At 41.3% G+C, this 24,712-nt stretch overlaps 1 protein-coding gene across 2 annotated transcripts in view; it reads left to right on the forward strand.

The window, feature by feature from the left end:
• Positions 1-24,712, forward strand: part of LOC121190329 (protocadherin Fat 3) — a 56,516-nt gene that overhangs the window by 5,026 nt on the left and 26,778 nt on the right. For both annotated transcript variants that reach the window (XM_041050969.1, XM_041050970.1), the window contains exons 4-22: positions 4,400-4,518; positions 6,027-6,225; positions 11,693-11,754; positions 12,843-13,157; positions 14,463-14,673; positions 15,608-15,679; positions 17,862-17,998; positions 18,548-18,823; positions 19,049-19,259; positions 19,429-19,643; positions 19,866-20,024; positions 20,717-20,838; positions 20,959-21,141; positions 21,287-21,401; positions 21,527-21,808; positions 22,075-22,425; positions 22,693-22,866; positions 23,002-23,532; positions 24,274-24,638. In XM_041050969.1, the coding sequence (XP_040906903.1) occupies positions 4,400-4,518; positions 6,027-6,225; positions 11,693-11,754; positions 12,843-13,157; positions 14,463-14,673; positions 15,608-15,679; positions 17,862-17,998; positions 18,548-18,823; positions 19,049-19,259; positions 19,429-19,643; positions 19,866-20,024; positions 20,717-20,838; positions 20,959-21,141; positions 21,287-21,401; positions 21,527-21,808; positions 22,075-22,425; positions 22,693-22,866; positions 23,002-23,532; positions 24,274-24,638 (4,099 nt within the window). The remainder of the gene's footprint in view (positions 1-4,399; positions 4,519-6,026; positions 6,226-11,692; positions 11,755-12,842; positions 13,158-14,462; positions 14,674-15,607; positions 15,680-17,861; positions 17,999-18,547; positions 18,824-19,048; positions 19,260-19,428; positions 19,644-19,865; positions 20,025-20,716; positions 20,839-20,958; positions 21,142-21,286; positions 21,402-21,526; positions 21,809-22,074; positions 22,426-22,692; positions 22,867-23,001; positions 23,533-24,273; positions 24,639-24,712) is intronic.

The raw sequence follows: 24,712 nt of genomic DNA on the forward strand, positions 1-24,712 counted from the left end.
CACACATTACTCACATTTTATTACCACATCTCTAATGGAGTTTAATTCATTTTTATTGATTAGTTATTAGAGAGACTATTTGCTTTTCTTCTTCAATCTGGAAAATTTTATTATCACATAAAATGAAGGAACAAATTTTCCAGTAATCACTGGTTTCATTGCACTTAATACATTCATGTTTTCATTTTGACTAATGAAACCCAGTTTACTTAAAATGTGGAGAATTCAGTTAAAAACAACATGCATTTTGCTTGTTAGCAATATAGATACTAGTAACTCTGAAACTGCAAAATTTGAGAAGTGAAAAATCATTATGTAAACCCAAATTTCAGCACTCGTAGTTATATAATTAGAACAATAATCTATACTAGTAAAATCAATTGTAAATAGCAATTCGCAGTGTAGTGATCAGAGCCTAAAAAATAAGCAGCTGTGATTAATTTTAGTCACTAGAGTTTATTTTATATCTTAAGGGAAAGAAATGACAGCGTTCCTCTTCTGGCCTCTCCTGCCACACTGGTCCCTACTGTACATGACTAGCACTGGAGGCCTGTATTGACCTTTAACTAGGCTAATTAGTATTGACTGTAGTTGAAAGAGAAAGTGAGAGAGAAACAGATGGACAGACAGAGAGAATGTCTCTTTCCCTTACTCTCTTTCTGTATCTCTGTCTCTTCATATATGTAACTATATATACATAATAATCTAAGTATTGTGTATATACTTACTCACAGACAAAACAGTGTACAGAAGACATAGACAGATCCATACAATATTCTGTAATAGCATCAGGTTCTTTTATTTAGTGTAGTATTATAACCTCAGTAAAGAGCATCACAGCCTGTGAGAAAGTTTATTGAGTGCAGATTTTCCAGGGGAAATCAGAGTGCTTCTCAGAGCAGAAAGTGAAGGGAGAGGGGAGTGGAAGTGAAGCGAAGAGAGGAAGGAAGAGGATGCAGGGGAGTCTGGAGTAGATAAAAAGTGTCAGAAGAAAATACGGCTTTCTTCCTCACAGACATTTTTAGATTTTTTTTTTCTTTTGGGAGTTTGTTTTTTAAGTTGCAGCTTTTGTTGTATTTTTCTTTTCCTTATATAATAAGCAATTGAAACGTTTCTGACCAGTGCCATTCTGGGATCTAATTAGAAGAAGAACTGTTTCATTTCATCTTGTAGCATAGAGGCCAGTGTTCTCGTACGTGGCCAACGTAGCGCGGCTCTGTCCTCCCATCATGCATTTAGCTTCCATATTGAGTGGCTCTGCTCTGACTGCTTGTCAATCTGTGGCTCTTGCCAAAACTAAGTGTGGGAAGGGAAAGTGAGACAGACAGTGAGATAGAGTAAAAGGGACAGAGCGAATGGGAAAAAGTGTGAGAAATCCATTTTGTTTAGCTTGTCTTAACTTTGCTTGTCTTAACTTTGACTCTGCCTTTGCCTCCCTTGTAGTTTGTGAATTGGCTCTATGATGCATCATGTATAGCCCATGACATTCCCACTGTCCGTCATATCTGCTGTTTATGAACGCCCCCTTTTCCCACATACGGTATTTAGATGTTTAAGATGACTCACTACTATGCGGGTGGAAAGTACAGGGGCTATCTGAAGTAGGATCTTCTCCGGCTTAAATCCTTAGCACTCCTGCACTTTGAACAGAAATTGGTATTCTTGTCATTGGTTAGGGGGAAAGCAAGCACTGCAATTTCTCATTGGGCAGCTGTCAGAACCCCCTGCTCCTCTATTAGCGGGTTTGCAAGCTCCAGGATTTGTCACAGGCAGGATAAAGCATTCTTTAAGTTACAGGCAAGCACACTTTTAAAAAGTAATCTGTTCTGCATTTGTTAAAAATTAGCAGGCTATATTTTCTGGTGTCCTCTTTTCTGCCTCACACGCAGCTATTCAGTTGTCTCAAGATGCAGAGAAACACACACAGCATTTTTTTTTAGCAAACTCTGAACTGATTATTTGATATGGTGGGATTAAACAGATAGTGGGGACCCCAAAACCCGTTTCTCAAGAATGGAGGAGCTGAATAGACATGACGGATGTAAACCCAAGTGTATTGTGAACTTCTAGATTAGAAAACATGCCATGACCCTTCAGTTTTTCGTCCACTCTTTGAAGTGTGTTATTTATGGTGAGAATGGATGCTGTCAAGTCAGATTTATATTGAATTCACTGAATAGTGCCTGTCGGTCTTAAAGTTCAAAGAGCTTTTGAAACAGCCAGCTCTGTTTTCCTCGTTTCTCTGTGTCGAGCTATCTGACAGAGATGAGATGTGGTTTGAAAAGGACATGGTCAAGGACGACAGAGCAAGGATGTGTTTCAGCAAACACTCTTACTATGCATTGTGCGTTCCCTGGGCAGCTGCTTAGTCATAATCTGACATACACACACACACTTTCTGGTGATAAGGCAACACCTTCGCCGTGCAGCAACAAGACTGACTCTAAGTATGCAAAAAGGCCATGCAATCCCACCTTTAGTCACTGATTTGGATGCTTATATTACTATCACATGGACATTTGGGGTTTGTGGCTGAATGGAACAGCAGACATCTACTGTATGATGGCAAATCAAGTTAATTTCTCCAACAGCACGAACAAATTACTATATGTATGAAAAGATCAATTGTTGTCTTTTTTAATCTATTCAGAAAGGATTGCTGAGATGGAACATTTGCACTCTTGTTAGAGGATTTTCACTGAACAAAATATTTTCGTAAATGTTTAGCTGATATCCTGCAAAAAATGCTTTTAATAGGGTTGCTGAGGTTGGGCACGGAATCAAGCAAGAATGGCACTGAGCATGTTTACCCGGGGGGCGTGGAGTCTGGGCTGAACTGTCTTGGCCGTCTCTGCCTCCCTGGAGACACGGACATAGGCCTTCATTTGTTTTGGTTAAATTAAAGGAATCCCCAGTATGGTCTTGTTTTTGTACTACATGGCTAAGGAAACACAGTATTTGATAAAAATGTGTTTTCTGTGTATCTATCTTTATGCTATCACTTGTCAAGTGGGACGGAGTAAAAACACTCAGACGCTGATGACGACTTACCTTACTACTTTGCTTATTTGTAACATAATATTTATTTTGCCATGGCAGCAACATGGTTGAAATTAAGACGTGCGGAAAGTCAGTTTATTATTATTGATTTGACATGACAACAGGCCCATCTGCAACTATAAGACCACCCAACCAACTCCAAATAATACTCCTACAACTACCCCCACTACCTCTAATACTGATTCAAATGGCAATACCAACACAGATTAAGTCTTTGAGACCATAAACTCACTACCGTCATGAACATCGACCGGTTTTTATTTCTAAAAAGTTTGATTGCAGGTTTAGATAAGCATGAAAGAGCCAAAGTAAATATCCAGTCTGAGCCCTGTCTACCATTTGGTGCGGATTAATTGTTTGTGTACTCAAGCACAAATTCATGCACTTTGCAAGCGTCGACTCACACATATGTCTTAGCTCTTACTGAGTTTCTTCAACTTAGCCAAAGTCACGAATTCATATGTTTCTGGGAATAGCTGGCTCTTAAAACTGCCATGATTTAACAGAGAACTGGAGATCTGATGATGTTTGTTGAACTGCTCACCTGTGATCAATTCAGTTATTCCTGAATACTCCTGGCCTGAGTAATTTTTGGTTATAGAAATGATCCAAATATTTAGAATATGTTTTTGATCCTAAATTTGATATATATATATTTTAATAAACTGTGTGACACTCACTTGCTCCATTGTGCTTCAGTGCTCTTGGCAATGCACAGACATGACATGAATGGACCCAAAAACTTGGAATGTCAACTCACGTCTGAGGGTGTGTGTCATTTTTCTAGTGTTTACACGGACAGTCCTGCGTGACTGATTTTAAAAAAAAGAGGCACCCGTGTGTCATCCATTGTGAGTGTTCTCTTTGTCCCTCAAGAGGTCACCAAAGCTGTCAGCTACTCATCTTCCTCAAGGCCACTAAACACACGCCAGTCAATGTGTATGAGTGTCTGAGTGTCTGTGTGTGTGTGTGTGTGTGTGGATTTATTGGTGTAGGGCAGTTCAGGGTACGTTTAGCACTAAGCAAATAGCAGCGGGAGCAGTTTGGTCAGCTGTGATTAGCTGTAGAGAAGCTGAAACATTGAAGGTGACTACAGTGGCACTACTAATGCCTGTAAATGTCACTGAAGCCAGGACACAAAGTTTACTCTAAATTTCTGTCCTTGCCTGTGGAAACTTAGTATTCAAAGACTTTTCCCATGAGATCTTTAAGGGTTGTATTCCAGTGAGGACACCCAGGCTCTCCCTAGACACACATACTCACACACAGACTCACCTACTAGATATGTATTATCAAGCACAGGTAACAACTACATTAATCTTTCTCTCTGCTTCAACAGGCGTGATTTACACTGCTGGTATCCTGGACTGTGAGACCAAAGACTCCTATTGGCTTACAGTCTATGCCACAGACAAAGGGGTTACACCCCTGTCAGCTTCGATTGAAGTCTTCATCCAGGTAAGCACATCCTGCTGCCAATATTCACATTATACTACGCATGCATAAGAGGCTTTATGTCAAGGAAACATCTTTTGATTTTTGCACAGAGAGATAAGCATAAACACGCCACTTTGCCACAGTCACAAAAATACAACATCACGCTTAATATATTTAGATATAGTTTTTATAACTCTGTAAATCACAAGCAGTTGAATTCTGAATTAGTCCCAAATTAGTCAGCAAAGGGCCCAAAATGTAAAATGTACGAGTAGAAAATAGCTAGAATCTACTTTAAAATACTAATTGGCCTTCGCACACCAAGTCACACTAAAAGGTTTGTACCTCAGCTTCTCAGGTGTCACATGCTGCAAAGGAGCTTAGCTTTTTAAAGCTTTCATTCAAGTCTAGTGGAGGGTGATAGTTTGATAATTGGAAGATAGTTTGGTTGGAGTTCCACCACATCCAACCAAATTTTTGTCACAAAGGATTCAGTTGTATGTCTTCTTGGCTTTTACTGTATTTTTATTGTACTGTCTATACCTTATTTGGTTGTACGCCCAGTGCTCCTGATGTCATGCAGTTTTCAAACAACTTCTTACATCTTTCTGCTCCGAAAATTAGGACATTTTCTTTTAAGGGTGCTGGCAACAGATTGGCATCTTTGTCCATATCTGTTATTGATTAACTTTTACAGCCTGCCAATATTTAACTGCAGGCTAGTTTTGACACTATTATTGTGTTTTATTGTGGAGTGTTACATCCACACTAACACTGCAGTGGATAATTATAGCAATGCTCAGTCTGTAAGAGAGATTCACACTGAAGGGAATTATCTGCTTCAGCTTCTATTTTATGTGGCACTCAGTAATCCACTGTCTAAACACTCAAATACACACATCACTGCTACAACACTGCCGTCCCTTTGGGGAAGAGTTCAGCAGTGTATGAAAAAACAAGCAGCCTTGTCTAGCTTCGGGATATTCAGGTGCTGCCGTGTGATCGGGTGCTTTACTCCTTGCCTCTTCATCACAGACAAAAATAGGGAGATTAATCAGGCACAGGTGCTCCTCATTCACCGGCCAAACCGTCTTGGCTCTCTGTGCCTCCCAGCAAACACTCAATCAACGCTCTGTTTGCCATAAATATCCGAGATCTATGCTGTAAGAAGGGAAATTAATTTGCACTGCATTTAAAGTGTGACACCTATGACATTTTCTGATAAATAAATTTCCATTTTGTGATTGATAACAGATCAACCCAAACCCAGTCCATGCTGCATTTCATCAGTCTGTGATTAACAAAGATATTAAAATCTGCAGATGGATTTTCCACACAACAGCACCACACATGATGATTTAGAAGGTTATATTTTATCTGAACATCAATTGCCAATTCTGATCCATCTCAGATATGGAGGACAGTTAAAATAGAAGCAAACAACACTGCCAACCCTTGCCTTTTCTGCCTTTCTCAGCTTTGACTCTCTCTCTTCCTCTTCTTTTTCTTCTTCCCTCTTTCTCTCTCAGGTAGAAGATGTGAATGACAATGCTCCCCTCACCTCGGATCCTATCTACCACCCAGTCGTAATGGAGAACTCTCCAAAGGATGTGTCAGTCATCCGTATCCAGGCGCAGGACCCTGACCTCACTGCCACACCCAGCCGCCTGAGTTATCGCATCTCTGCTGGCAACCCGCAGAATTTCTTCTCTATCAACCCAAAAACAGGTAAGGCTCACAAACAGACACACAGTTTTAAAGAAAAATATTATCCTGACAAAATACATGGCAGTAGACTAATGGCATAATTAGTAATATATCCTTTTAGACAGCAAATAATTACACCAGGCTTTTGTGTTCATATGTGGATATGCCTCTGAAGTGACTCAAATTTTCTTTCATCATGCACCTCCTACTTCATTCAATCAATAAAAGGCTTTAGTTCCCACACAAGAAATTAAAGAGACTTTTGTGCCCACACAGTCAAACATCTAGGACACTGATGAGCTGTTCAGACAATCTTCATTGCACTCTTAACCGAAGATTACTTCCAGCCCTCTTCAGAGGTGTAAGCTCTGTGCAAGAAATTAGTTAGTGTTTTATGAAGCCAGTGTGTGGGTATTATCTTTTTAGTCATGAAGGAGTTTACACAAGTCAAAGCAATTTTCTTTCCCATTATCTATGTTTCCTATAGGAGGGCCAAATGGTGTATTTCTGTGAATTCTGTGACATGTAGTAACATGAAAAAAAATCTTTTCTCAAAAAGACTAAAGGGGAAAATCAAAGCTGAAGCTGGCAAGAGGTTTTAGAGGTTTTAGCTGGGATTTGGAATTAGGTTTTTATTCAGAAAATACTGCCAATAATACTGCCAACTACCATAAGCCCCCTCTACCACATATGGGATCAAGATGGGGCCTTAAAGGGTCTGAGCTTATGAAAATGATGATCTAATAGCCTGTGGTTATATATTTCCTTTTGTGAGCCAGTGGAAAAATACTGCATGAGAAGTTAAAGCCTGTGAATGTGTAAAAAAAATCATGAGTGCAGAAGATAAAATTTGCACACTGTCCTTGATCCATGCAAGAATTTTAATTTTGTGTGTAAATGCAAAAAAAAAAAAAGTCTGTTTCTGTGAATAAAACCTAAGTGGGTGATAAAACTGTTTTGGGTGTAAAGATGTGAGCAGAATTTGTAGTAAATTTTATAAAGAGTTCACTGATTTAACGTTTCACTCCTACATTGTCAAACTCGGTAGAAAATCATGATTAAAACTGTTGCAATTACTGATGCATAGATGTAATTCTGGTCTGGTAACTTCACACCGCCCATATTTTTCTAATTTTCAAATAGTTTTCAGACCCAGCCAACGCAATTTATTAAACTTTGCGCTGCTCCCTCTGGAGGCACAAGAGGTTTTACATAACTTTTTTTCACATAGGCAGTAGTATTCCTCAAGACTCTTAAACAGACTTTGATATGTAAAAATAAGTGGCGTTCCCCTTCAAACTTCTGACACAACATTGGAACTTAACACTCAGTTCCCTGCTTTTAATCAGAAGTCAGAAATTCAGAAATGTATTCCTTTTTCAGGCTTTTTGTGTAACCTCACTGTTCAGATTATTTGTTCACATATTTTGTTTGTACATTTTCAAAATTATTTTAGAGTCAAACCTTTTCTGTGCGTGTGTAAATTTTCATTTTCTCATGCATTTTTTTTTACGGGTTCACAAAAGATGATTTACAGCTGCTGCCTGTGAACTGAATATCATCTCACAACATTATGACTGAACATCATTTCAAAACTTAGAATCTTTTAGACCCTGTGGAACAGACAGGATCCCCGTCAGAGCCTGTCTTGATCCCACACTCTTCTCAATCTTGGCATATTAAAAAAAAAAATCTCTTATTTAACAATTAATTCTGATTAATTGACAAAATGTCCGCATTTGAAAGTCTGGGGAATCATCACAATATCTGTATAGAATACAAATATTATTAAAGCAAATGTGTTTCAGCTTGGGCTACCAAGTTTGAAGCCTAGGGAAGTCCCCATGCCTTCTAAGTACAAGCTTTGCTTGAAGCATCCATTAAAGAATTATTGAGGAGGTGAAATGTTTTATTCAAATCCAGATGAAAATAAATCTTTGTGTCTTTGATGTCTCTGCCCTACATAAAGTTATGAGTGTTTCAGTACAACAACAACGGTTTCGGGGACCTGTATTCTGATTCAAAGAAATGTCAATATAATGATTAAAAAAAATAAAAGCCAGTGGACTGAACATAATATGCAGCATGTCAGTCATCGAGCACATGGAGGAAGGAATTCCCCAATGGGTGCTGTTTCATGTTCTCTCTGTTTGTACATCAAAATGGATATTTCCATTTCCTGTCCTCTGTGCCCCTCTGAATGTGCTTTTGTGCGTTATAGCCTCATGGATATACAACACTGGCACGATGTAGGGAAGCACACTGGAAGTCAACCAGGGTGAGAAGGCTAATATTGATTCTAATAGGGGCATACTGGTCCTCACACACTCATTAATACGTAAACTGTACCCAACACAGAGCCATTCTCACGCTTGACCCTTGAAAATATGATGCAGGTCATTTATATATTAGCTATAATAATGAGTTGCTGTGCTGTGTGTTTTGGATGTGAACGTCATTAAAATGCAAAATTATATCCAGTTGATTTGTTTTTGAGCTGATTAAAACACACATCCAACAGCTGTATGTATGATTAATGTGTGCATGTGTGTGTGTGTGTGTGTGTGTGAGAGAGAGAGGGAAAGAGTTTGTGTAGCAATTTAATCAAATGATTAATTGGTTACAGCAGTGTGTCAGAGAGGGCAGCTCCAATGTAATGAGTCGATGAAGATGATGCCACCTTATACGCTATGAAACTCGCACATCTGTGTGAACCACAACATACAAATCTAGCAACTGCACAAGCACAATTTGCCTTTGTGCGTATGAGAGTGTGTGTGTGTGCGTGTGTGTGTGTGTGTGTGTGTGCGTGTGTGTGTGCCACAGGGGAGAGTTTTTTAGCCATCTGAGTCCTGCTGTCTCTGTCAAAGTCCCAGACCCAGTATTTTGTTATCTGTTATTCATTAATACTATACAAGGGAACTCATATTCATGACTATCTTGTTGACACTGTGATAAAAGAACTTTCACTGCAATACTGAGCAAATGTTTTTTAATGATTCATGCAATCTTTTCTCTCAGTGAAAATTCTCTCTCAGATTGACTCGCAATAGTTTATTGAAGCCCAATAAATAACATGAAAATTGTAGATGTTTTGCAGATATACTATTCTGCAGTTTCAAAAAGTCACAATCACAAGCTATGTCTGTGAATACATTATTATCACAATTTTCACAGTAACGGGACTGACAGTGCCAGTCTATTAGTTTGGTAATGAGACGTGCATGACTGAGAGATGCATTCAATATGAATCACTCCTCACTGTTTACCCAGTCAAAAACTTTCCATGTAGCAGAGTGATTTCATTGGATAGATGAATAAACATAACCCAGCCGATTGATTTGCTTTCATGAAGCAGCTGCCAGCCACACTATGACCTGAACTGAAAAACCCCTTCAAGTTTCAAATTGTTTTTCGAAACCAGATTTGGGGCGGTTCAAAGTAATAAATTTTGCAAGTCAACTCTGGAAGTGTCAATTTGACGGGTTTGAGGTACCGCAACAATTCCCAGAATGAACTGAAGTAGAACTTTGAATGAGTGCAAAGTGTGTAAATGTGCTATGACAGCTTACAGTGCTGTTCTCGGGGTGTGTGAGTGAAGCCTACCTCCTTTGGGGGTGAAAACAGCTCAGATAAGTGTTGACACAGGGTGTCAGATGGAGCGCTTCTTGTAAAAGCATGCATGTTTGCAGAGGGCCATCATGGAGTCATGGTGGCTGCGTGACCTTTTGTGCAACCCTGTGTTTGATTGTATTGGTTTTGCTGTACCAGTATATAAACAAATCAGTTGTACATGTTTGAGTCAGTGTTCATGATCAACGATGAGCAGAAGTCTGAATTTGATTTTGACATCTTACGTTTGTATTTTTAATGTTGCTCCAGTTAGAAAATGTATGAGAGCTATTCCCTCTATGTGGCTAAGAACTAGGCTGTGAATTGATATATATTTTTTTTAGAGAGGAAGAGAATTCTAAAGATTTGAAACTGGCCACTGGACCATAACATAAATTTTGTATGCATATGAAGATGTGGGTGGGGATTTTTAAATTATTTTTTTCTGATGTCCAATTAAAATGGAGGATTGTCCAGCTGCAGAAGTGCTGCGAGCTGTAGATCATTGATTTTTATCAGTTGTTACTCGCGCCGTGTTCTGCTGAACAAGCCCCACCTCCCCCCTCTAGCCTCTCTCCTGCAGCTTGTGACCGCCGCACTAGATTTACTCCTAATTTGCTTAATTGAAGTTAGCCTGCGTGGCAAGCTCAAGGTGACACTGTGATATGTGCAAGCACGAGAGAGTAAGAGCGTGTGTTGCAGCGTGTGTTTTAGTCTATCCGCCGAGTGTTGAGTGCAAAGATATTTTAAGCATCCGAAATAATCCTACTTCGCTGCAATGCTTCATTACACTGAAACAAACACTTTATCACCATTAAAGCACATTCAGAGTAAGCATTCCTCATAAAAATCCACGCAGAAATAATATCATAATATGTATATGTATGAATGTGGTTTTTAGTGCATGTATCTGTCTTTGTGTATAGGTGACTGCTATGTGTACTTGGCATCTCCTCGACAACAGACAGATGAATTCTTTTTCTGAGAGAAAAACAAAATAATCGTATTTCAGTGTTTGTAACAGTGCTTTATATTTATGTGTTAGAATAAAATAGATCCAGGCTGAGATAAATGTGCCCATTTCACTGTGTTTGGATGCTCTGATGAGATGATAACATTCAGTGATCAACAGCATTCATTTCTTTTGAAATAACAATTGGCTTACAGTATTGTAAAGCTGTCATATGATGAGCCGAATCTGAGTATGGATCAATTCCTGCATTCTCCTGTTTCTCTGCTGCGCAGAATAATGTCTGGGAAACATTTGATTTGTTTAAATCACAAAGTTTTTACTGAGTAAACCTAGCAATTATCGATCAACACAAACTCTGTCTGTTTTTGTTTGAGAGTGTGTGTATGTGTGTGTTTGGGTGTTTGGGTGTTTGGGGGGGGGTGGCATCTTTGTTTTTGTACAGTGAAAATGGAGCTGTCGTTGTCGCTGTGATCTCTGATGCAGCCTGCTAGCGTCTGTCAAACCATCCAACCATCAGCCTAACAATCTGGTTCGATCAAAGCTATTATCAATTGCCTTGCTCCTTTTCCTCTGTCCTGGTGGCATGCTGGCCAACTGAATGACCCTCAGCTATACAGTGCCATATGGACGTGCGCCAAATGCCATCGCCTCTGCCAGAGCTGCAGGCTATAATTTTTGGAGCAATATATGTGCATGTGAGGATACACATGTGCACAACCGCTCATTCTGAAAGTGGAAGACTTTCTGATTGGAAATTATTTTTGCTTTAAAAATGTAACTATTTGTAAACTTGTGAAAGGAGCTGGTAAATGATGATAAATATTTTAGGTTAACTTCAGGTCTTTATTAACATGTAAATCTGCGTTTGTGTGTAATCTAAAGTTGCTCTTTTGTGATTTTTAGGGCTGATCACAACAACGGCGAGGAAACTGGACAGAGAACAACAGGCAGAGCACTTCTTAGAGGTACAGTAAAACCTTAACAGTGTTCATGGGTTTATAGTATTATTATTTATCTGGCCCTGCCAGCTGCCACAGCTCACTATTAACAGAGACAGGGTGGAGGACAACCCTGGCAGGCCCTCAAGGCTCCATAAACTGTGATGAATGGCTGTAGTTTTGGGTCCCAGGTTTAGGATTTTCTAAATATAATCATTCATCATTGGTTATCTTCTCTAGTCAGGACGACAACAGGGAGGAGAGGAGTTGGTCTGCCCGGCATTTGATAAGCGCAGACACCGGGCATGCAGATAGCTCTGTGATTATCATTTCAGTTGCTCTTGCTGCTCTGCATGCAGATGAACCTGATAATCAGAGATCCTCGACTTTAGAGACATGAGCAAACTTCTGCTTTCCCCTACTTTTCCTTTAACTTATTAAATTTGCTTGAATCTACAAGCACTTTGGCCCCTCTACAAAATGGAATGGAATAACCCGCAGTTGACCCACAGTGTTGCAGCTTGGTGTTTTGTCTCTGTATTGCCAATTGACTTCTTTCGGCTCAATAACTCTTTGCGCTGCTTTGTGCAGCTGCACTACTTAGTAGGAACCCAGCTTATGACAACGCACTACGAAATGACACTTGCTTCTAACACCATATACACTTGAACATTCACATCTGACAGAAAATTAAATTGGGGGCAGAAGTCTTTGTTGGTACATTGTCCTGAGATTTTAATAGGGTATGCTTGTGCATACATGCCACCCACTGCTCCGCCTGTCTGTAATTAATAGTCTAGTGAGCAGTCAGGCTGGCAGCAATGGTGTTCACCCTGATCTGATCCAATTGATCAGTGATCAGACCTCAGCCTCTGCCTCCAGGGGATCAATAATACAAAGAGATTTCCCGTGAGCTCAGCCCCACGTGGCCCTGCACCCCACAGCAGCATCCACACAGTGGGAGCCAAGATAAAAGATGTTAATAAATGTATGCACTCACAAATAAACACCCATACATTAAAACAAAACATGGTCAAGAGACTGATGCATCCCTGTGTTTTTTTTGTTTTGTTTTGTTTTTTCTGTATGCTTCTACACTTCTGTGTTTTCCTCAGGTGACAGTTATAGACGGCCCGGTGACCACCCGCCAGTCTACTGTGTGTGTTATAGTTCACATCGAGGACCAGAACGACAACCCGCCCACCTTCCCGGAAGTCACCTATCGCATCAGCTTGCCGGAACGAGATCGCAACAAACGCGGTGAACCGGTCTACCGAGTTTTTGCTTATGACCGTGACCTGGGAGCCAATGGCAACATCACGTACAGCATTGTGGATGGTAATGAGGATGAAAAGTTCAGTATTGACCCCAGGACTGCTATGGTGTCATCAAAGAAGATGGTGACAGCGGGAAGCTATGATATCCTCACTGTGAGTTTCATGTTTAAAAAGTGGCCGCTCTTTATGGGAATGCTCCTTTATTTTTATTTACAGTGTTTTTAGGCTTTGGGATTTGGCTCAGTGAGAGGTTTCAGCTAAAATTCAGCCCTCACAAGGAACATGGAAAACATGAAGATAAATCTATAGAATTAAATCCTGCTACGGGACAGGACTTTGGCTTCCCAAGTGCTGCTTTTCCAATTTATGTTTCTAGTTACAACAAAATTCATGGCCGGTTAGCACGCCTTTAGTTCATAGGGCTTTCAGGCAGGAGCAAAGTTGGTGGAAGCTTGGATGTTTTTGGCTGTTCAATGATCAGTGAGCTCAAAAGTGCCTCGGCGGATGGCATTGACAGTTGAGGTTGCACAGTGGATTTTTGATACTTTGGCATGAAATAGCACTTGTATTTTTCCCTGCCCGTACTTTATCTCATCTCAAAGACAAGTACAAATTGCAGTTTATGTGGCTTTATAACAATAACATTGCATGTATCCTACTCCAGCCACTTGTACATACAGTAAACACTGCAAACACCTGACTTTACTTATGCATCGGACTCACTGATTAGTTGAATCAGATGCAGATCATGCCCGTGTTCTCTTGGAGTTTGTTCCTCGGCTTGTGCTCAGTTTCAGTATAAAGGAGCCCATAATTGAATTGTGGCAGCAGCCTTCTCCAGTGACATGCACAACAAACACGCCAATCTTCTCCCTTTCAACCGTGTTTCTATCATTTTCAAGGTGACGCTGAGTCATTAAGCAAATAATGACTTAAATAATGTGTTTGGCTCACAGCATCTGGTCTACAGTGAGCACCACTTATAACGCAATATTTTACAATTACCTCTCATATAGGTTCCTCCAAAGATTTAGCTGATTTATTTTGGATAATGATATTCCTATTTGGTGTTTGAAAGGCATTGTAAGCTATTTGAATTCAGGCAGAAACAGCCATCCCATTAAACTGTAATTGCTGAGATCAAATTTGAGGTTAGCAAAAATCTTATTTATGGATGGGGCGTTGTCACTGAGGTGTAGATGTGAGTAAATGTGAAGGAGACGAGTGTAGATTTCATCAGTATAGTTTTGACAATCTCTGTGAAGCAGGCACATGAGGATTCTAATACATTGTTGATGTTTTCTTGCCCTGAATACATAAACCAGATCAAGTATAATGGTAAATCCATTCCTTCACCCGGTCTGCTTTATCATTATTTAATATTTTGCTTCAATTCTGAAATGTTAGAGCCACTGACTCGTGTGTGCGTCAGCTCTCAATATTTGTTCCCTCTCTTAGATAAAAGCGGAGGACAGTGGTGATCCCCCATTATGGTCAACCGTCAAACTCCACGTGGAGTGGATTCGCAAACCTGTCCCCTCGCCTCTGCCCCTAATGTTCACCCAGCGGTACTACAATTTCTCGATATTGGAGACGGCTGCTGTAGCTCAGCCAGTGGGAGTAGTCGCTGTCGGCCAGTCGAGCACACCTGTCTGGTTCAATATCATCGGTAAGGAAATTAACATACGATACCGAACAGGCCAGAGAACAATCTTGTGCTTTCAAGTTAAGTAAACACATTTATTCAGGGTGCATTTCACACCACGCCATGTAAATGTTTGCACATTACATTGCTTGATTCCTCACAGACCTCCTCCGCAACTTGGCTGTAACTTGGAGTGGATATTTCTCATAATCAAAAGTAACTTGTTGAAAACAAAAGGCCACTGCCACGCTAGTCATTGAGATCAATTGTACACAGACAAAGGGTAATGTCCATACAAAAGACTGCATTTCTTGAAGGTTTATTTGTCCAAAAGTAAACTGCCAAACAAAGGACCGTGAAAGAATGACTTCTGCTGCCGCTCTGGGTCTGGTGAAGACAATGAATCTTCTCGGGAGCACACCAGTTCAATGCCGCAACCGCTTGATTCAAGTCTTTGAAAGAATAATCAGTGAATACAGTAGCTCACTACTGACTGCTGCTTAACAGTTCTGATTAAAAACAGTTGTAGAGAACCAGCTTCCTTAGTTGATTATTCTTTTCAGTCACACGCCAAAGATACAGAAAATGCAAATGTGGTGGATTTTTTCCTCCTGTTCCACTCTCACTGTTGATGTCAGTGTGGTGATTGTACAGGAAAAGGCTCTTTAATATTTAATTTTTTTTTCTGCATAAAGTAAAAGCATAGTGATGATTATCTTTTCTCTCAAACTTCTAGAACTGGACTCAAATATCATCCATGAATGAATCACATTTCCCGTCCTGTGCTGCAGTATTCTGATGAATGGTCTGCTTACATTACTTAATAAATGTTAAAAATGCTGAAATTGGGGAGCACTGTATAAAATGTAAATGATGCAGACCTTGATCATAAGAATATCCTTGACTCCATAAATATTAATTATCTCGTTTTCTTTCGTTCTCTTCTTTCGCCCCGAAGGTGGACGGCTCGCCAGAGAAATGTTCTACATACCGCAGAATGCGTGTGGAAGAAACTGCTCACTTGACACAGGTCTGGTCAAAGCTAATTTTGCCACACCTCTTTCTCAAATGCCTCAGGTCTGGAGAAAATTCAGAAAATTCTGGAAATGCAGCATGTAGTACCAGGACCTTGTTTGGCCACAGGCAGTATATATTGATCTTGGTTTGAAAAAGGACTCTCACACAACTCCACACAAACAGCTCTAGTTTGTTATCTTTGCCCAGGCAGAACAGGTTCATGCCATTAGTTCAGCTACAATGCTGCTTCTTTGGAAAGTAAATAGGGAAGGATGTGACACAGTCGACCACTAACTGTAGTGTTCCTACACTCAGAGAGGCTTCTCCAGGCGAAAAACACATTCTTAAACATACCTAGATATGCTGTGATGCCACTTAAAACTTTAGCTTTGTTCATCTGTCCAGCCCACAGTTTTACTGTTTTAGTTCACTCTCACCGCTCTCATATTTCTGTATTCAGTTACAGCAGGCAGCTGTTTTTGGCAAAAAAAAAAAAAAACACTGTACGCTACCTGCTTAGCACCACACAGCAGAACCAGTTAGGGACTCGCTGGTGAACATTTAGCAACAAAGAGATAGATATTTCCCTCAGGAGTTGATGGAGACCAAAAAACAGAGCTAAAACTTAGACAGCTAAATGAAACGTCTGGCCCGGCATATGCCTGGTTCCTCAGCCTGAGTCTAGCCCATATACTCTCACACCTGGGCTGATTCCAGTTATTGTCCTCTAGTGCTGCCTGACAGCCTGAAGATTGTGGAAGCAGCATCTGACAATCATGTTGTATATGGGCCATGGACCCAGACCTGGACTGGGCCAGAAGAAAAAAAAAGCATGTGGCCCCAGTATGAGCTGGATTTATTTTTGGAAGTGAGTGAATATTGCACTGAATAATGAATATTGTAGAGTGAATATTTGTTTACATTTGCCACATGGTTATAAATGAAAGAAAAAGCTAAACAAAAACTGTTATTCCAGGTTTAACAACTTTTTTTGTTGCTTTTAGGAAAAAGAAATGTGCTCTACTATGTGTCACTGATGCTGCCACAGTAGTTGAAAGTCTCCTTCACACAAATCAGTGTCAGAATTTATTTTTTGGGCTGACGTGTGTCATTTTGTTTATATGCATTCTTGTGTGCGTGCTGGTAGAATATGTGATACAAACAAAAGCGGCACCGCTCAAAAATATTGCTCCCCAGGGCACACACAGAAACTCCACAGGGCATCTTTCAGTTATTAGTCATGCCTGTCACTTCTCTGCTGACAGCAGTCAAGGCTGTTATCTTAAATTAAGACTTAAATTAAGACAAATTTTAAAAAGTATAAAATGAAATATACATTTTTCGCTATTGGACGGACCACAAATGAAAAGATTTATGTGCATATACTTTGCAATAATCATATTTTATTATGTAAACTAAACCATTTCTTTTGCATACTTATAGATACCTGTTCAGATCTTGTAACACCGTGTGTAATAACAGAAGCTACCGTACAAAAAAACATTACAACTACCCGTGAAACATGATCAGATGCCGTAGAGGCACCTCTAACAGACAGGAAAGAAACAGGATGCTTATTTTTATTTAGAGACAGACTGTAATATCTGTTTTTCTTAATGTTGTGAGACTGTTCCCCTGTAGTGTAATATTGACCAACCTCTCCTCCCAAAAAAAAAGAAAAAAAAGCGTGAATCCCCATGGTTTGCTCCAACTCAACACGCATCAGTGCTTCTGTGAAAAATGCCCAATCAGTATTCATATGCTGAGGAGAGCTCAAGCTCCCAGATATCTCGAGAGAGGAGTTGGAATGAGACGAAGGATGGTACTGAATACCTAACACATATCAATCCTCTGCCTCACTCTAATCAAACATTAAGCCTCTAAACTGTACACTCACCGCCGGTGGAAAAGACCCGGCTGCAGGTTTTTGATCTCTGAGATGGGTTGTGTTTTGGAGTGATAAGACAGATGTTTGTGTGGCTGTTAACAGCTCTCGGGCTGCCAAGTGGGTTCGGCGCTACATTGCATTGCATTTCAGTTCATTTTATTTCACAGACCCTCCAGCTCCAGACACAGGCGCCCGGCCAAAACAATTACACAGTAATAACTTAGAGCACCTGAGTTTAGCACACAGTGTGAATACTAAATGACTGAAACTCAGTGTGAACTATGTGTGTGTGTGTGTGCGATTCCAGGGAGTTTTGACATGCAGTTTGACCTTCAAGTCGGGGTGGGTACTATAGTTGTGGCCAAGCCCCTGGATGCAGAGGTGCAGTCTGTGTACAACATGACTGTCCAGGTGACAGATGGGACCAACTTTGCCACAGCACAGGTACACACACTTTTGATTTGTTATGCACTGGCACTGCCTCTTACACACTCCAGACCCACATCCAATTCAATTACTGTTGCTTCTTCCTAGGGGAGCTGTTTACTCTCAGCTTTCCTCCTTCCTGCTCTTGAACTCCCTTTTTTTCTGAAATTATCTCTTGCTGGCTATGAAATGTGCTTTTTGTTGTTCTGTCTTTGACATTTCCTGTGCTCCTCCTGTCTTGGCTGCCCTAGAAGGTCTGCCTTGTAAGGGAAATCCTTGATATCAGTGGATTAATGGGATTAGCCTGGGCAAGTAAATGTCAAGTGTTTGTATAAATACAAAGATTGCCCACATCTCTTTTAGACAACACGCTGCCCAGTTTAGAAACGCACCTTAAAAATTGCTCTGCCTTACAGTGAATAGACAGTAATAATAGTTTCAATCTCTCCTTTGCAAATGAAAAAATCAGTCACCAAAAAAGCTAACTCCACAGCGGGGCTGTTATCCTGAAGGATAATATACTGAGCACAAGTCTACTCTGTACCCACCTGTCTCTTTGTCACTCAGGTGTTCATCCGGGTACAAGACAGCAACGATAACCCTCCAGTCTTCTCACAGCCGGCCTATGACGTCAGTGTCTCGGAGGACGCGCCAGTTGACATGGAGCTACTGCGTGTTAGAGCATCAGACGTGGACGAGCGTGCCCGTTTGAGCTTCTCCATCTATGGCAGTGTGGACCCAGCCAGTATGAGACTGTTCAGGGTCAATCCTGGCACAGGAGTCGTCTACACTGCAGACAGGCTGGACTACGAGGCCAGAACACAGCACATCCTCACTATTATGGTGAGAAGGGAGACATGGAAGAAAGTCAGTTTCTGTGTGTGTTTGGTTGGCTGTTACCACAGGCCTGTGTGAGTTAATTTATGTGTGTGTCCCTGTACTCTCTTCCAAATGATGCTCCTCTTGGCACCTCTGCCTGCCTTACTTAAATTTAGCTGATTTCCTTCATTTATCGCCTCCTACAACGCTATCCATATTCATCTCTCATTTTACCTGATGCTGCTGTAGGTCAAGGATCAGGAATTTCCATTTAACCGTGACCTGGCTCGTATCCTGGTGGCGGTGGAGGACTCCAATGATAACATCCCCTACTTCACCAGCACCGTTTATGATGCTGTGGCCTTCGAGTCTTCTCCCGTAGGCACTTCTGTACTGCAAGTGACAGCTTTAGACAAAGACAATGGGATTAATGGACAACTCACGTATACTATAGAAGCAGGTGTGAATCTATCTGAAAGTAGTTTATTAGTTTTATCTATTTTCTTATGTTTTAAACAGTGTTTTGGCTGAACTGTGACATGCTTTTTAAAGACAGAACAAATTGGGATTAGAATTCTGTTTTTCATATTTACCAGTAATGATGTCTGTAACCTTTCTGCTGCTTTCAGGTAACACCCGTGGTGTGTTTGGCATCGATAACGCCACAGGCCTTATCTTCATTGCCCGGGACCTGGATCACACCTGTGTGGGCTTTTACACCCTCACTGTTCGCGTCACAGACAGTGGATTTCCTCCATTAATGGCCACAGCTTCAGTTCGCATCTCCATGATACTCTCCGACTTTTCCAAACCCAAATTTTCTCAGAAGGAGTACCAGGCTGAGGTAACGAGAGAGATGGCAGGCTTAAAGGACGGGTGCATGGGAGAGAGGGCTGGGAAGAGACAGATAGATTGAATTAAAGAAAGGCTGGAAGATGGTAGGGAGGGATTAATGGTAAATCTATGGACAGATATTCAGTAGGTAAATTGAGTTTCATAAATGAAATAATGCACATAACTCACCAAAGTGCATAAAATCATATCACCGATGACTTCGTAATTGCAGATAATGGAGAACAGCACTATTGGAACGTATGTGACCACCGTCAGCGCCCTCAGCCGCTCAGCACTCACGTATGATATCAACAGGGGCAACGAGGAGCGCCGCTTCTTCATTAACCAACACACGGGTGTAATCAGCACACGCAAACTACTTGACTTTGAGGTTTGTTAATGTTTCTCATTTCAACATAGCTCCATTTCAACAAGGGAAAATAATATATTTTATTGGTTTTTGAGGTGAACAGAAGTCAAAACTTCTTCAGCCTTTCTTCAAACACAATGTAATGTCATAAACAAAAAACAAACCTGTGCTAATTGTGGTATGTGCAAAAGTTCGGGCACCCCACTACTCAGTAACCCCGCTAGTGTGTCTTTGAGCACTGTAGTTTATGCCAAAATTTGGGGCGTGGCTTTGACCATTTTCCTGTTGTAGAAGCCAGGGCAGATGTTGCTTTGCATACTTCCCTTTTGTGATGAGGTCGCAGGAAACGTTTCCTACTGATGATTCCTCCACATCGACCCTGTTTGTGCATCAGCGCTGAACAGTGTAACCATGCAACACCATTCCTGTGTCAGCTAAACCTTCCTGCAGCTCCTTTGCATTCATACAGGGCTTTTGCTTTGCCCTTCTGCCCAGCAGATGTGCAGTTTTACCTTAATGTTTTCTTGGCTTCTTCCACTTCTTGTCTTGACTTCCACAGTTCCCCTTAACTTCCATTACTTAATTACATTTTGAACAGTGGAAATTTTAAGCTGAAAATGTTTGATATCATTTTATGGCCTGTCCTGATTTTAGGCATCTGTGTAACATTATAAAACAGCACTTTTCCTCATAATATTTCTTTGTTTTGGCAGCAAACAACATCCTACTTTCTGGTGGTGCATGCCCTGAGCATGGCTGGGGTGGAGGCCAGCACCACTGTCATCGTCCAGGTGGGGGATGTCAATGATAGTCCACCTGTCTTCCAACAAATCAGGTATCACTGATGGTCAAAGCCAACTTACAGAGTAGAGAGAGAGTAGAGGTTTCCTGTGCTCTTTACCGAGCTATCTTGAGTACTGACAGCGTATAATTTTTTTTTTTTTTACTATGACAGGTATGTGGGCGAAATCAGTGAGGCTGCTCCACTCAACAGTGTGGTCCTGGGAGAGGATGGTAGCCCTTTAGTCATCCAGGCAACTGATAGGGACCGAAATCACAACGCCCTGTTAGTGTTCCAGATCATAGACGACACTGCTCGCATGTTTTTCAGCGTGGATTCGGGGACTGGATCGATTCGGTAGGTGACGTGTAAAAGTCAGACCAGTGACATCGACACAGAGGATGTTTGATTCACCTGCTTATAGACTGAAATAGTAATTAATTTCTTAATTTCTGGGGCAAAGAAGGGTTTTCTTCTTATTTGAACGGTTCTTAAATTTTAGAACGATTGCCAGTCTGGACTATGAGACCTTCTCCAAGTTCCTCTTCCGGGTCCATGTCAGAGACAGTGGTCAGCCTCCTAGGAGTGCTGACAGCCCAGCAGAGGTGCTCATAAAGGTAAGTAAATGACATATGAATCAGCTTTCACTGCTTCAAAAACCATCTTGACGCTTTGATTCCTCTGTAAGATTTGAATTAGTTTGAGATTATTAACAAAGATCTGTGTTTCTGCCCCTTCTAAGGTGATCAACATCAATGACTCACCTCCAAAGTTTTCCCAGGACACCTACGAGGCAGTCCTCCTCCTGCCAACCTACATGGGAGTCGAGGTCCTTAGGGTTGAAGCTTTTGACCCTGATATCACCTCCGACCTCACCCTGAACCCTGACAAGGCCATCACCCCCATGCTAGTTTACTCCCTGGTGGACAACAACGCGGAGTATTTTGCTGTGGAGCGCTACACTGGACTTGTGACCGTCATCAATCAGAGCCTCAATAAAGATCGTTACCGCTTCAATGTGAAGGTAAGTTATTGGCCACCAGCGGACATGTCACTTGATTAGATATTCTGTATATCCTGTCACTAGCTTAGATAAGTATAATATTTCAGCTATGGGTGGTCTCCAGATCTCCATTACTCAGGATTCAACATCTTATTGAATTTAAAACTCCAGTATTACATCCTCTGCAGTAGCCTCTTCTGAGTCAGCTGTGTATAAAGAACATTTTCCCCATCTATGCTAAGGACCAAATAAGGCACGCTTACCACTCTGTTTTTGTCTGTTTCCAGGTATGGGATGGACGTTTCTCCAGCGTGGCGTCGGTAACGGTGCTTGTCCGCGAAGCTATAGACAGCGGCCTTCTCTTCACCTTACCTGTCTACTCCGCCTCCATCCCAGAGAACATACCCAACGTCACTTTAGTGACCGTTGTCAGCACGGTCGGCCACCGCCTCAACGAGCCGCTGAAGTACACTCTGCTGAACCCCGGTGGACGCTTCATCATTCGGCCGACCTGTGGAGTGGTGCTCACCACTGGTGTGCCTTTTGACCGAGAGGAGAGGGACAGTTATGAGCTGGTGGTGGAGGTCAACAGAGAAGATGAGATACTGAGAGTGGCCAGGGTGACTGTACAAGTGCAGGTAGGTGTGGAAATTTTTGTGTAAAATTATATATGCATGACGTTTATTAACCTAAAACATCAAAATATCATGTTTTGCGTTGGATTATTTCAGCATGCATGATGCACATTAGTTTCAAAAACAAGCAGATGGAGAATATATGCTATCAGTTACACAAAGAGAAATTGATCATGGACAGTGTTTACTGACCCTGTTACCAAAGCTTTTTTTTTCACTCTCTTTACAATGACCCCATTAGATTTTCTTAAAATAACTGTCCTTTCGTAGGTGCAGGATGTGAACGACAACGCCCCAGAGTTTGTGAACCTCCCTTACTACGCTGCAGTGCAGGTGGAAGCAGAGCCAGGATCAGCTATTTTCAGGGTCTCAACCATCGACCAAGACTACGGTCAGAATGGCGAGGTGACTTACAGCCTGAAGGAGCAGCACAGGAACTTTCAGGTGAGAGCTGCATCTTCCCTGCTCTTAAATTCATTTTTCTTGATTTCATATGGGAGCAATACATTTGAAAATTCATGGGTTTGTATACTATTTCTCTCCTAATGTTACAAACTAGTCTTTACATATTCCATGCAGGTGAATCCTGTGACAGGAGAGCTGACCTTAAAGCGAGCTTTCGAAGCAGACTTATCCAACGCAGAGTACAAGCTGGTTCTCGTGGCCACTGACGGCGGTTTCCCCCCTCTGTCCAGTGAGGTAGAGCTGCCTGTTACTGTAGTGAATAAAGCCATGCCGGTGTTTGACAAGCCCTTCTACGGTGTCACTGTCAGAGAGGATGTGGCCATCTCCACCTCTGTCCTGTGTATCAATGCCACCAGTCCCGAAGGCCAGAGCGTCATCTTCAGCATCATGGACGGGGACCCGTCCCTCCAGTTTGACATCGGCTTTGACACAGGAATCATTAGCGTGATCTACCCGTTAGACTATGAGACCATGCAGTACTACCGGTTAACGGTGAAGGCTACAGATACCATGACTGGGGCAAAGTCTGAGGTCGATGTGGACATCGTCGTGTTGGATGTAAACGATAACCCGCCGTTGTTCCAGAATAACTCGTACTCCACTGTTCTTCCCGAGAACTCCATGATTGGCACAACCGTGTTACAGGTGTGTGTGTCTTTGTTAATTGAGTCAGTCCAGTGTGTGCTCTGAGTGAATGATTGTTTACACTTAAGACTCACTTCAGCGGTATTGTGGATGAATATTAGATGCCAGATCATTTATTTATGAAAGAATAGTGTGATATTTCCCCAGAAATTTCTCACTGGACTCTCTTGACCTTTAGCGAATAATTGCCCAGTGCTGTTGTTGTACTTTCTTTTAGTCGTTTAGTCAGTCATTGAAATAAGTTGGAGAATTATGGGTAATTTTAAAAGTATCAAGAGGGCAGTCTAAGAAAAATTGATCACGATGAACACGATGAACTTATGGTGCCTTAAAAACACAAATTTACAAATTTATGTTTGGGCTTTTGGGACATCATCATACATATGAATAAAAATTTTAGTTTGTGATTGGAACCCAAAACACTTGATCAAACCAACAGTAAAATAGTTTTGCCTCCTCACTTTTACATGTTTTGGTATTTGATGATCTGACACTGGTTGCATAGACAGTATAATTCTCTACTTTTTAAACAAAATGATCATACTGGATGTTCAACAAATCTTTTGATGTGGTTTTAGATGCGACTGTGTCCTCACAGTATCTCAGAGCTTTATTTACTTTTCTCATTTGGACTCAGTGTGGGCACTGTAGTAGCTATAGAGTATATCAGGGTAAACAAATCAGATCTTATCTTGAATAATGCATGAGGCGGTGTAAAGTTTAATGTTACTCTCACTGTAGGTGTTTGCCCAGGACCAAGACACAGAGAAGAACGCCGTGGTGAGCTACCAGATCCTATCTGACATCTACAACAGCAGCGACTACTTTCACATCGACAGTAACAGCGGACTGATATTCACGGCACGCCTGCTTGACTATGAGCTCACCCAGCGCTACAACTTCATTGTCAGAGCGACGGACAGTGGAGACCCTGCCCTCAGCAGTGATGTTAGTGTAACTGTAACTGTTACTGACACAAACGACAATCCACCTAATTTCAGCCAAACGCTGTACGAAGCTTTCGTCAGCGAGCTGGCTCCGCGAGGACACTTTGTTACTTGTGTTCAGGCGTCAGATGCTGACATCTGTGATGCTCATAGGTTGAGGTAAGAAAAAAAAAAAAGCTTTTAAAAGTCCCCGTTTTGGTGTTTTTGAGGTAATGTTTTGTACCAGTGATGAT

The sequence above is a fragment of the Toxotes jaculatrix genome, chromosome 12, assembly GCF_017976425.1.
Source record: "Toxotes jaculatrix isolate fToxJac2 chromosome 12, fToxJac2.pri, whole genome shotgun sequence".
NCBI lineage: Eukaryota > Metazoa > Chordata > Actinopteri > Toxotidae > Toxotes > Toxotes jaculatrix.